General features: G+C 41.0%; 1 protein-coding gene across 1 annotated transcript; it reads right to left on the reverse strand.

Annotated features, from left to right (window-relative positions):
- Window positions 1-4582: 4582 nt before the first annotated feature.
- On the reverse strand, window positions 4583-10860 carry LOC140206077 (regulator of G-protein signaling 8-like). Its single transcript, XM_072274200.1, has 5 exons — window positions 10655-10860; window positions 9422-9517; window positions 8365-8426; window positions 6337-6503; window positions 4583-5192 (listed from the first exon to the last, which is right to left on the reverse strand). The coding sequence occupies exons 1-5, from the start codon at window positions 10765-10767 to the stop codon at window positions 4935-4937; spliced, it is 696 nt and encodes a 231-aa protein (XP_072130301.1). The 5' UTR covers window positions 10768-10860; the 3' UTR covers window positions 4583-4934.
- Window positions 10861-11838: the final 978 nt, after the last annotated feature.

Genomic DNA, 11838 nt, shown 5'->3' on the forward strand with positions numbered 1-11838 from the left:
GACTCTTTCAAAATTTTACATGTGTACAGTAAGGAGCATTCTGATTGGTTCACGAGATCGCACAGGATCACGAGAAGCCGCAGAGGGTTGTAGTCTCAGATAGTTCCCTTATGGGAAGACTCTCTCAGCCATCAAAAACATCTCCAAGGGACTGTGCATGAAGAGGGTGGCATCAACCATTAAGGTCCCTCACCAGATGGGACATGACCTCATTGCCTTATTACCATCAGGAAGGAGGTATAAATGCCAGACGACCCACACCTAAATACCCACATTCAATGTTTTAGGAATAGCTTGTCCTCCTCCACCATCAGATTTCTGTATGGTCCATAAGCCCATGAATACCACCTCATTACTGTTCTTTTGTGCCATTTATTTTGTAACTTATAGTAATTTTATAACTCGCTGCCACAAAACAACGAACTTCACAACAGACCAGTGATGACAAACATGGTTCGGATTGCGATAAAGCCTCTGCTGCTCTGCAGCAGGAAGCAGTCTACACCGGATCTAAAAGTTACCTTCACTTTTTAGATCCTTATCCTAAGTTCATTGAAGAAAAGTTTCCGTCCTGTGAAATCAAATCAGATTTTTCCAGTCGCTGTCAAATCTTGGGCAATTCTGACATGATCTCTCAACCTTCTTTTCTAAATTGCACTTTTCATCCCTTGTCTTTTAAACTATTAACTGTTTTCTGCCATTTAAAAAGTTTCAAACATCTTTGCTTGACAGAAAGAAAAGCAGCAGGTGACGGGAAGCTGAAAGCGTAACCACAGATAAAGAAAGTCATGAAAGCTGTGAAGGAATATTTTGTGCAAAAGTTCCCTCAGAACTGAAGACCAATGTGATCACTAGCCATTTACTGTGAGAAGTTGGAGGGAGATTTTTACCCACTCCTAATTGGGGGTGGCGCGGTGTTGTAGGAGTTAACACAATTGCTTTGCAGCACCAGGGCTCTTCAGTCAGGGTTGGACTGCCGGTAAAGAGTTTGTACATTCTACCCATAACCTTGTGGGTTTCCTCTGGGTGCTCCAGTTTCCTCCCACATTCTAAAGATGTACAGTCAAAGTTATAGTTAGTAAGTTGTGGGCCTGTTATGCTGGTGCCAGAAACATGGCAACATTTGCAGGCTGCCCCCAGCACGATCATCGTTGATTGGATTTGAAGCAAGTGATGTATTTCACTGTATGTTTCAATATTTCAATGTGCATGTGACAAATAAAGCTAATCATTAAATTAAATTGTCAGTCACTGATTGTCTCTGCCACATTTTTGACAATATTTCTGGCCATGCAGCCAAAGCCTCGCCCTCACAGTGTGCAGGAAGCTTCCAGTTAAACTCTGCGATGCCTCTGCTCCATTGAAGATCCATGGTGCAGATGGTGGAAATGATATCTCAGAGCTCCAGCGACGCAGGTTCAGTCCTGACTTCCAAGTGCTGTCAGCACATTCTTCCTTTGACTTGCACTGTCATTATCTGGATGCTCCAGTCTTCTCCCGCATTCCAAAGATGTGTGGGCTGGTAAGTTAATCGGCCAGTGTGAGGTGCCCTTGGTGTGCAGGTGAGTGGTAGAATTTGGAGAGAGTTGATAGGAATGCGGAGAGAGTGGGAACAGCGTCAATCAAAAAAAGTATATTTTAAATATACAGTGCGGAACAGGTCCTACTGGCCAAACAAGCTGCACTACCCAGCAAGTGCAAGTCAGCTATTTAACCCTAGCCTAATCACAGGACAATTTACAATGACCAATTTACCTACTAACCAGTATGTCTTTGGGCTGTGGGAGGAAACCAGAGCACCCGGAGGAAACCCGCGTATTGACGGGGCGACGTACAAACTCTTCACAGAGCTCGCTGGAACTGAACTCCAAACTCCGACACCCCGAGCTGTAATAGCGTCGGGCAAACCGCCACGTTATAATTGCAGACACTGGAAATAAAAACAGAACATGCTGTAGATATGTTGGGAGAACAAACCAGAGTAGGTCTTACACTGTGAACAGTAGGACACTGAGGAGTACGGGAGAACAGAAGGCTCTGGGAATACAGATCCATAATTTCTTGAATATGGTGTCACAGGGAAACAAGATCATAAAGAGAGTTTTTGGCACGTTGCCCTTCATAAATCAATTTAATGAGTACAGGATTGAGGATGTTATGTTGAAGTTGTGTAAGACATTGGTGAGGCCAAATTTGGAGTGTTGAGTGCAGTTCTGATCACCTATCTATGGAGATATATCAATAAGATTGAAAAAGTACAAAGAAAATTTACAAGATGCTGTCGGGACTCTTGGGGACCTGAGTTATGGGGAAAGTTTGATTACATTGCAACTTTATTCCCTGGCGCATGGGAGAATAAGGGAAGATTTGATAGAGGTATACAAAATTATGGGAGATATAGATAGGATAAATGCAAGCAGGCTTTTTCCATTGAAGTTGGACAAGGCTTGAACTAGAAGTTATAGGTTCAGGGTGAGAGGTGAAATATTTACGGAGAACCTGAGGGGATTCTTTTTCACACAGGGAGTGCTCAGAGTGGGGAACAAGCTGCCAGCAGGAGTAATGGATGTGGGTTTCATTTCAACATTTAAGAGAAATTTGTGGGAGGAGTCTGGAGTGCTATGGTCCAGATGTGGGTCAATGGGACTTGACAGAATAATAGCTCAGCACAGTCTAGATGGCCGGAAGGGCCTGTTTCTGTGCTGTAGTGCTCTATTACTCAATGAGACTACTCAGAATGTCAGACCACATCCGAGGGAAGATAAACATTTGAGGTCAAGGACCTTTACTCAGAACTGGGAAGCAGACGAAAGAAGTTTCAGAAAGTGTGGAGGACAGAGATGACAAGATTCTTTTGTCTCTTTCTCAGTTCTGATAACGGGTCTTCAACTTGAAAATTTAACTTTGTTCCTCATTCCACAGATGTGACCTGACCTGACCTGCAGATTATTCCCAGCATTTTCTTTTTTTTAAAATTCATGGGTAGTGTAAATGGTGCCTGATGTCCACTCACTGGCCTGAAGATTCTAACTCTATATGGGCTCTGCATCTCAGGTGAAGCTGTGGTAAGGCAGGACTAAAAACAACAATAGCCTGGGGCAGTTGTAGTCAAGTGAGACCTTTGAAGTCACCTCGGTTTGCTACAGATGAGATAGACTGCAGCAGTGCGTATTCAAGACAAACGTGTGAGACCTCTGTACTGAGACTTTTCCAGAAAGGTCTCCCTAAAACAGTATCTCTTACATAATTGGGGTTATGAAGACAAGTGAGATGAGAGTAACGGAGGGAGGTGAATCATACCCAACAATCATGGCTCTGTTGTCTTTACTAACATCAAAATATCATCGGCTGTCCATTCGAAGTTTTGATTGACTTTTTACAGCTCTATTGTCCTTTCTAACTTCACAAAGCACTTACCCCTCCCCACCCCCCAACTTTCTTCCGTACTTGCAGACAATCCACAGATAGCAGTTTTTTCCCCAAGCAGACCTATGGTCACTTTTGGCCAATTACGCCATGCTCCAGGTGAAATGCCAGCAGGTGATATCTGCAAAAGGCAGCCTTATGGTTATATAAAACCTTACCCATCCCTTCCAGAAAATCACAAAACATTTCATAGCTGATAAACTACTTCAAAAGTAGTCACTTCTATTGTGTTAAGGACTTAGCAGCTAATTTACATATAGTAGATAGAAATGGATAATGACCGAACATCTATTTCTGCAAGGTTGACTGATGGAATGCTTGCCAAGACATATTATTCTTTTTCCACAAGAGTAGCTTGAGACCTTGATAGAAATATTCCAAAAACCCCTCCCTACTACCTCAGGTTTAACATCTCATCGAACAGATGGCATCTCAGTCGGTACTGGTCACCAAGTAAAGAAAGGACATGACAGCAATGGACACAGTGTAGGGGCGATTCACCAGCAGCTCAGTTATGAGAGACGGAAGAAGTACTTCTGTCGTCTCTGCAGTGGAGGTTAAGGGCGAGATGATTGAGATATGTAGTCAGTAAATAGGCTAAACCGTAGGAAACTCTTTCCCATAGCAGGGGTAGATAAAACCGGAGGACAGAGGGAAGTGATTCAGAGGGTGACCTTCTTCACTCAGAGTGTCAAATTCTTACGAGTATGCTGCTTGAGAGAATAGCTAAAGCTGACATATTTAGAAGTGCACTTGAACCACTTAGGTATAGTGTGCTATGGACCACTTACAAAGAGATGGGATTTATACTGAATGGTGCCCACTGGTCAATGTGGAATTACCTGCTTCCATACTGTATGATTCTGTGACTCTAACTTCAGGTTAATTCATCAGGACATTTGTGCTTGGATGGTGAGACTCATCACGTTCTGACTCAAGTGCGAGAGTTCTCTGAAGGTCTAAGGCCCACCTCCCAGAGGCGACAGGAAGTTAACTGGGCACTCTAATTCACAGCTGAAACATGATATTTAGCCTTAGGGAAACTGATTATTTTAGGTACACACCAGAATGGATTCAGGATAGTGAATCAAAAACAAATGTGTAGGAAGGGGGCTGTCAATCCAGTGAATAACAATAACTAAACATTATTTTTTAAAAATCCATTTATTGAAAATTAATTACTTCAGTGGTTCTTCATTCACTATTCTACAAAATAACACACACAAAGTCAAGTAATTATACAAATATTAAATACGTTCACACTTTGAAACCCAAATAATTTACACATAGATTTACAATGAGTACCACCTCATAGACTTCATTAAATTAACAGGGCATTTATTTAAATAAAATCACAATTCATTAAGATGTCTTGTGAATGGTCCAACACATGACCTAAAGTTACTGCAGGTGATCAGCATTTTAGGCAACACAAAGTAACCAGACTTGTTGTCCTGGAATGTCATCACTGACAGAATTGCTAACAAAGAAAGGATTTTTCCATCCAATTAGAGCCAGGCACTGAAGTCTGCCTGTGTCTGAAGGACACCCATTGATGTAAATGAGTGAGATCGCGGTCTGTGCCCAGTGCTCTGAACGCCCGACTGCTGAAGTAATTCTCTGTAGAGCTGTGACTTCAGGAACCTGGGATAAGAGTCTTTCTCCATCAGACTGTACACCTTCTTCTGCGCTAAGTCAAAGCAAGACAGGGTCGGCCGTGCAATGTTTTTCTTCGTCACTTCTTTAGTATGGAAGTCAATGTTCACCTTGTTTACAAAAAAAAAGTTAATGGAACCAATTAATTTTCTGAATCAGCATGATGAAAGCAAGTCCAATTATATTCAAGAATACCAAGTACTCCAATTGTACCAAAGTGTCTTTTATTGTGCATTTCTCCTGTGTCTTACTACAGTCTAAAAACCCATGTGCAACTTTCAGCAAAGGTCACTATCAAATGTTTGCTCTTCACCACAACTGCCTGTCCCATTTGTTTCTAAACAGAGGGATTTACTCTGCCATTTCAGTGAGCAGCAGAAGGTCAATAAGTTTGCTGTGGTTCTGTCACTTGGGCAAATAATTTTCCCTAAAGGAGATAGATGATTCAAATGGAATTGTACCAAGCTGGTACATGCATAACCAACATTACTAATAACATAGTCTGTTAATTCAGAAGTTTATTTAATTTCCACAGCTGCCACATTGAGCCTTGTACCTCTGCACTTTCAGTCCTGACTTTTGGTGTATTGGCCTTACTTGAGAGGGCAATTGTCACAGACGATAGCACTGTCATCCTGAAATTCTTGGTGAATGCAGAATTCACAAACAATGCAAGCAGAAGTATTCGGGGTAATAGATTTCTGCTCATGCTGTTTTTTGAGTTCTGAAAACGTCAAGTGTTTCAAGATGACACAGCAGTAGCTCAATGTGAGGTGCTCCTTCCCCTAACATCATATGGAATCTCTTAAGTTTTAAGACCACAGTATAGCTTGGTTCAACATCTTATTGTACTCCTAACATTTTTGCACAGTGCAGGATATTCCAAAACATCATCTTAATCACACTGAATCTTATGGGAGTCCCACATCAGTTTTTGAAGAGAACTACCAAACTTGTGTCACATTACGATCACAATGAGACCAACTGTGATATTAATAAATGTGAGAGTAGGTTTGATGGGCCAAGTAGCCTACTCTTTATCATATTTATAATTCCATTGCTTTGATCTTTTTCCTAAAACTGTTCAGTTTTCCCTCTTCAAATACACAACCAAACTACTTTAAAAAGTAGATAATGAATCCACTTCCACTCTCTTTCAAATGAGGAATTCCAAGTGATAAGAATTAATGTCCCTATCTCCCCTCTGGTTTCTGCAGTTGTTATCATGCTTGGCCATAGGAGAACTGCTCTTACCTCTTTTGGAGCATCCGTACTGATGAAATCAGAATAGATTTTCCTTGCTTTAGAAGACAGCTTTGCGAGTGTCTTAGTTTTCCTGTAGTTTTCACAAGCTAACCAGAATTCAATGTTTTCCTCGCTGTGCTCCGATTGTAAAAATGCTCGAAAAAGCGCCAAGCCAGCTTTAAGAGAAAGCAGAAGGTGGTGTAAATATCAATTCTGCCTGATTAACCATATAAGCCCCTTTCTTTTGTAATTTAAAAGCCAACATCATAAACAAAATATTTGGCCAAGATTTTGCTCCTCAACATTTGAAGGGAATGATTGATTCAAAAGCATAAATCATAAAACAAAGCAAGAGGCTGGACAAGAGGTTTCTCTGAAGTAGCAGAGGCTGGCGGGAGACCTGACAGAGGTTTACAAGATTATGAGAAACATAGATGGGTTTAACAGCTGGTTTCTTTTTTGCGGGGTTGCAATGTCTCATATTAGAGCGTGTGCATTTATGGTGAGAGCGGGGTAAGATCAAAGGAGATGTTTGGGGCAAGTTTATTTTGTTACACAAGAGTGATAAATGCCTAAGGTGGTAACAAAGACAAATATGATGGAGGCATTTTGGAGGCTGTTAGATAAGCGTGTATAAATGCAGAGAATAGAGGGCTATGAGCATTGTGTAGGCAGAAAAGATTAGCTTTGGTAGGTATTTAGTTACTACACAACATGGGTCTGTTCCTGTGCTGTAATGTTCTGTTCTACAAATACAACCTGTGTTGTGGATCACTGATATACTGAAAGATCAACTTATAAAGTGGGAGTAATTGGAGTCTTCAAACCCACGTTGCCATTGTTATTAATCCTCATGGCACAGGAGGAGTCTATTCAGCCCAAAGTTTATGACAGTTCTCAGAGCAATCCCATGGCAAAGGTGCACTTTATTCCCCGGAACTACTGTCAGTCATATGTCCACCAAAGCTATCCTGACTCTTCTACCACTTCCGTACATTTTGGGCAACGTACAAAAACCAATTTACCTATCATCCAGCCATCCAGCACATCCTTGGGATGTGGAGGAGTTGGGGGGGGGGGGTGAAATCAGAGAACACTGGGGAAACCCAAATGGCCACAGAGGGAAAGTGCAGAATTCACAAAGACACTATCAGAGGTCAACATTAAACCCAAGTCGCAAGAAAACGGAGACAGCAGTACTACCTACTGTACTAGAGGTGAGGCTCATTATTTCAAATTAATCCACAAAATCCTTGGTCTTTTGTGTCTCTAAGTTTACTTCCATCCTCTCCCTTAAGAAATCCAGTTTCACTACCCTTTAGAGAAGTTTCTCTTCATTTTTGAACTAAGTATCTTGACAATAAACTCAGACAGTGATTCCTCACTCAAAATCCTGCAATGGCAGTATGGATAATCTCGCACCCCAGTGGCTGCATCTGTTCAAAAAGGTAGCTCACCACTACCTCAACGGCATCTAGGCTTAGCCTGGAAACCCGGACCCCTTGGATTAATTTTTTAAAAATTCAGGTTCCTTAGCCGGGGGAACCATTCTTCCCCCATCCAATACGACATCTGTATCAGAATGGTTGGAGTCTGAATTAGGTCCCTGCTTATTCTCCTTAACTCAGGTGAATACAAACCTGACTGAGCTGATGTCTCCTCAAACATCCCAGAAACCAAACTGGTCTAAACTAATAGTAATAAAAATCTGAAATTCTCTATTGTCCATGGGTTGGAAGGCCAGATCATCAGGGTTATTTGAAATGGAAGTAGGGGCATTTTTGAAAGACCAGGGATTTGAGGGCTGTAGGAATTGCACAGATGATGAGATGAGGCCTGGGGAAAGACAGCCCTGATCACTTTGTTTGGCAGGGCAGGCTTGAGCATCAAAATAACCTGCTTTTACTTCACTTCTTAACTCTATTACATCCCTGCTTGCAGCAATTAATTCAAGTCAATCTCTCCATTAGTCATACATTGAACTGCGTAGCTTTCATATTTTAATGCCTAACTCAGCAATGTACAAGTGATACTTACTTTTATGTGTTAAAAGCTTGTGCAGACATTCACCCCATTTTGAAGGTTCATCAAGATAAATGCTGGAGAAGAAAAAGAAAATGTAATTTAAATTTAAGCAACCTCGTCAGTTGTTTCTTTTTAATGACAGAATAAAGCCAACCGACATTTTTTTTCTGGCACACGCAATTACTTGCAGCTTTCACTTCAGCAAACTTGTTGATGCGAACGGAAAGCTTGCGTGCTGAAGAAAGGTGTACAATCCACCGCTCCCCCTGCTGCCCCACAAGACTCTGCACGGCACTACCAGAAACCACTGTAAGTTTCATTTGCTAAAGTGGAGGCTGGTTACTGATCTTGCTGTTGTTTACAGCACGTACTTGCAAAACAAGAACACACTCAACCACAAACCAGAAAGGGCTCTGGTCAGCAGGTGAGATAAAACCAAAGACTCTGAATTTGGATTGAGGCAAGGGAAGCTTACAGACCCCTCAAATTCTTCATCACTTTTATTTCTAAAGCATTCTACTTTAGAATAAAATAGATAAGTGATACTAGATGGAGAGGCACTTACAGTGCTTAAGCTTTGAAGGCAATTGAGCAATGCATTTAGCTTTATTTCAATTAGTAAGCAGCAAAATTTAAATTAATGAAATGGGAATAAAAAAAGAACAAGTAGATGCTGAAATTCTAAAATAGAATCAAAATATTCTGCAAAAATGCAGCATTTTTTTGAAAAAGAAATTAGTTAATGTTTCAAGTCTGAGCCCCTAAACTGCTCTTTCTGCAGAGGCTCCTTGGCCTGCTGAGATTTTCCAGCATTTTCAGTTTTTATTTAAATTAACACACACTATATCATTATGGAATAAAGAGATAGGATCTTTGAGGACTCCTTCAAATATATATTGTCAGGCAGAGAAACCTTAAAACCAACACAAACTCAGAAGAATTAGTTTATCTAATTTCTTACGAATGGGATCATTTACCAATATTACAATTGAGCTGATGTATTTGCGATTAATGATTTCAGATTCGGTCAGTGGCGATAGGGACCTACTGAGACTTGGGTAAAACTCACTTGTTTTTTTCAGGTTTGCTGAGCAGTGGCGCTAAGATTTCACGCGAGTCTGCTTTCTGCAGGATGAGACTCAATCGATGCCACTTGTCTTTACCCCTGCAATATACAATATTAGAAAGTCTGGTCAGGCAACAGCTGGAAATAATAGAACATCCTCACCCCCTTTGGAGGAACCATTTTAACCATCCAGAAGGAGACTGGAAGATTGGTTGGAATTCTGGGTTCTGAGAAAGGTTTTCGACGGGAAACATTGTCTTGGCTTCTCTTCCCACAAATGCAGAATGACCTGCAGGCATCCAGGGTTTTCTGTGTTTTAAAATTTAGCATTTTCATATCTGCAGTTTTTTTTACTGCTTTCACCTTACCCTATTTTAGCCCACAGATGTCAACAGGGAGCACCAATGGGCAGTTGAGAAAAAGACCAGAACAACTGGCACCTAACTACCCACTTGGTTTAAAGTTTATTTCTAAACCAACCCCACCACTACTACCATTCCTTAATGCCTACACGTTCCCATCTCCACAGTGAATCTGATGCAATACTCAAGCACCATACAATCACGACCTTCAGATCCGGTCGGTAGATTCTTGCTGGTCGTTGTGGCATTCCACCTGCAAACGCTTTCATACCTTTCTCACTCCCGTTTATCTATCATCTATGATCTTCAACTTCTTCTTATAAGCCACATTCTACCACTCACTGGGCAAAAGGATTTTCCTGAAGGCTGATCACCTGGATTAGTGACTACAGTCTGTTTTACTTGCAGTCCCAAGTTTTGGATCTTCAGTGTATTATTAAAAGTACTCACTCTTTCAAGTTATCTAAACTCAGTTTACAACAGCAACATTTACCACTACTTTTGTAACCAATAACATCATAAATCTTTAATGGGCAAAGTCAGCAGAATTTATGTCCGGAAATAATAATTAGAGAAAAAATAATGAAACAAACAGTAATTTCTACACACTTAAAGTGTGTCCATCAAGTGGAACAGGTGCAGAATAAAGTTTACAAGCTCACAAAATGTTAAATTATGTATATTTATATATGGTCAAAGAAATACACGTTCGTTGCTTCGGTGCGCTGTTCACGAGTGTATGTCAAGTTGCAGTTCAAGTATTTTCGACAGCACATTCCCCTTTCCCACAAGTTATCAAATGAGGGAAATGAATGATGTCCGAATCAGAACTTTCAAAGCGCACAATATTCTGATTTTCAAGATTCTACATTACCTGTTTTTATTCTCCATTTTCCCCTCTTGATTCTGTGGTTTGATAATCCTGTAAGGTTCCTCCTTTGGAGCTGACAGGTTTAACTGCGGGAACAGATAGAGCACAGTCTGCATAGTCCCACGACCGAGGATGAGGTTCGGCTAGCACCAAACGCTCACCACCGCACAGGTTGAGAATGTTTCACCGCCTTTGCTGGGAACAGGTTAAGAAGCCGAGTTCGAGCCGACTTCGTGAAAGTTAATTGGCTGTGGAGAGCTGGGACCCTCCCACCGGTTCCTGCGGCCTCCGCGAAGTTACATTTAATTGTGACTGCATTTAGATGCTAAGTGTTTGACGTCAGCAGTTAAAAATACCCTACAGACCAGATGAAATGCGAAATTGCATTTTGATAACCATCTGTATAAATAAAGCGGTCCATTCCTTGCATTGTCTTTTGAAGTCCGCAGCATTTAGTTGGAGCAATATACCGCCTCGGCTGAGCCAGAGGCTTAATGCAAAACTTTTGTCCGCGGGCTGTGCCTCTCTTTACCTGTTGATGGCTCAATAATTTCAGCAGTACATTTTGCAGACTCCAGGTGAAAGAGGAGACAGGAAACAGACATCGGGTGGGAGTTTCAGTTGTGGTTCTTCTGAATGTCGTATTGTCAAATAGGTGTCTAGTACAACAGTTTAATCTGAGATTAAAACAATGTGACATTATAAATTATGTTTTTATATAATTAACTTTATCCTTACGTTATTTAACCATGCACAGAATCTATCTTGAGAAGATAATGACAGATCCGAGGGAGAGTGTGTCAATACCAGTGCCCTTGATTCCTAATACAGAACATTTTGCGGTCCAGCTCTGAAACGAGGTTGAAAAGACAGTGTGCAACAAGACCTCTTGAACAGTAACATAAGCACCAGAAAGTGTGCAGATGCCTGACGTCCAAAGCAAAACACACATGTTGGAGGAACTCAATGGAAATGAATAAACAGTCAACATTTCAGGCCGTGACCCTTCTTCAGGACCAGTTCTTAATAATAATAATAAGTACTTTATTGATCCTGAGTGTGAAATTCTTTTCTTGCGGCAACAACATTTAAAAACACACTTAGCAGTGTACAGACTTAACTAATAATAAAGTGCAGAATAATAATATACACAATAATAAAACAGAGTCAGGATTGTAGCCAAGGAT

The sequence above is a fragment of the Mobula birostris genome, chromosome 12 (genome assembly GCF_030028105.1).
Source record: "Mobula birostris isolate sMobBir1 chromosome 12, sMobBir1.hap1, whole genome shotgun sequence".
Lineage (NCBI taxonomy): Eukaryota > Metazoa > Chordata > Chondrichthyes > Myliobatiformes > Myliobatidae > Mobula > Mobula birostris.

What these genes read in the sequence shown, in the direction of transcription:
- LOC140206077 (XM_072274200.1), bottom strand. Translation starts at nt 10,767, where the DNA reads ATGCAGACTGTGCTCTATCTGTTCCCGCAGTTAAACCTGTCAGCTCCA. An exon ending in CAAGCTTTTAACACATAAAA is followed by an intron (nt 6,504 to 8,364) that starts GTAAGTATCACT and finishes TTTCTCTTAAAG; the next exon opens with CTGGCTTGGCGCTTTTTCGA. An exon ending in GTACGGATGCTCCAAAAGAG is followed by an intron (nt 5,193 to 6,336) that starts GTAAGAGCAGTT and finishes TTTGTAAACAAG; the next exon opens with GTGAACATTGACTTCCATAC.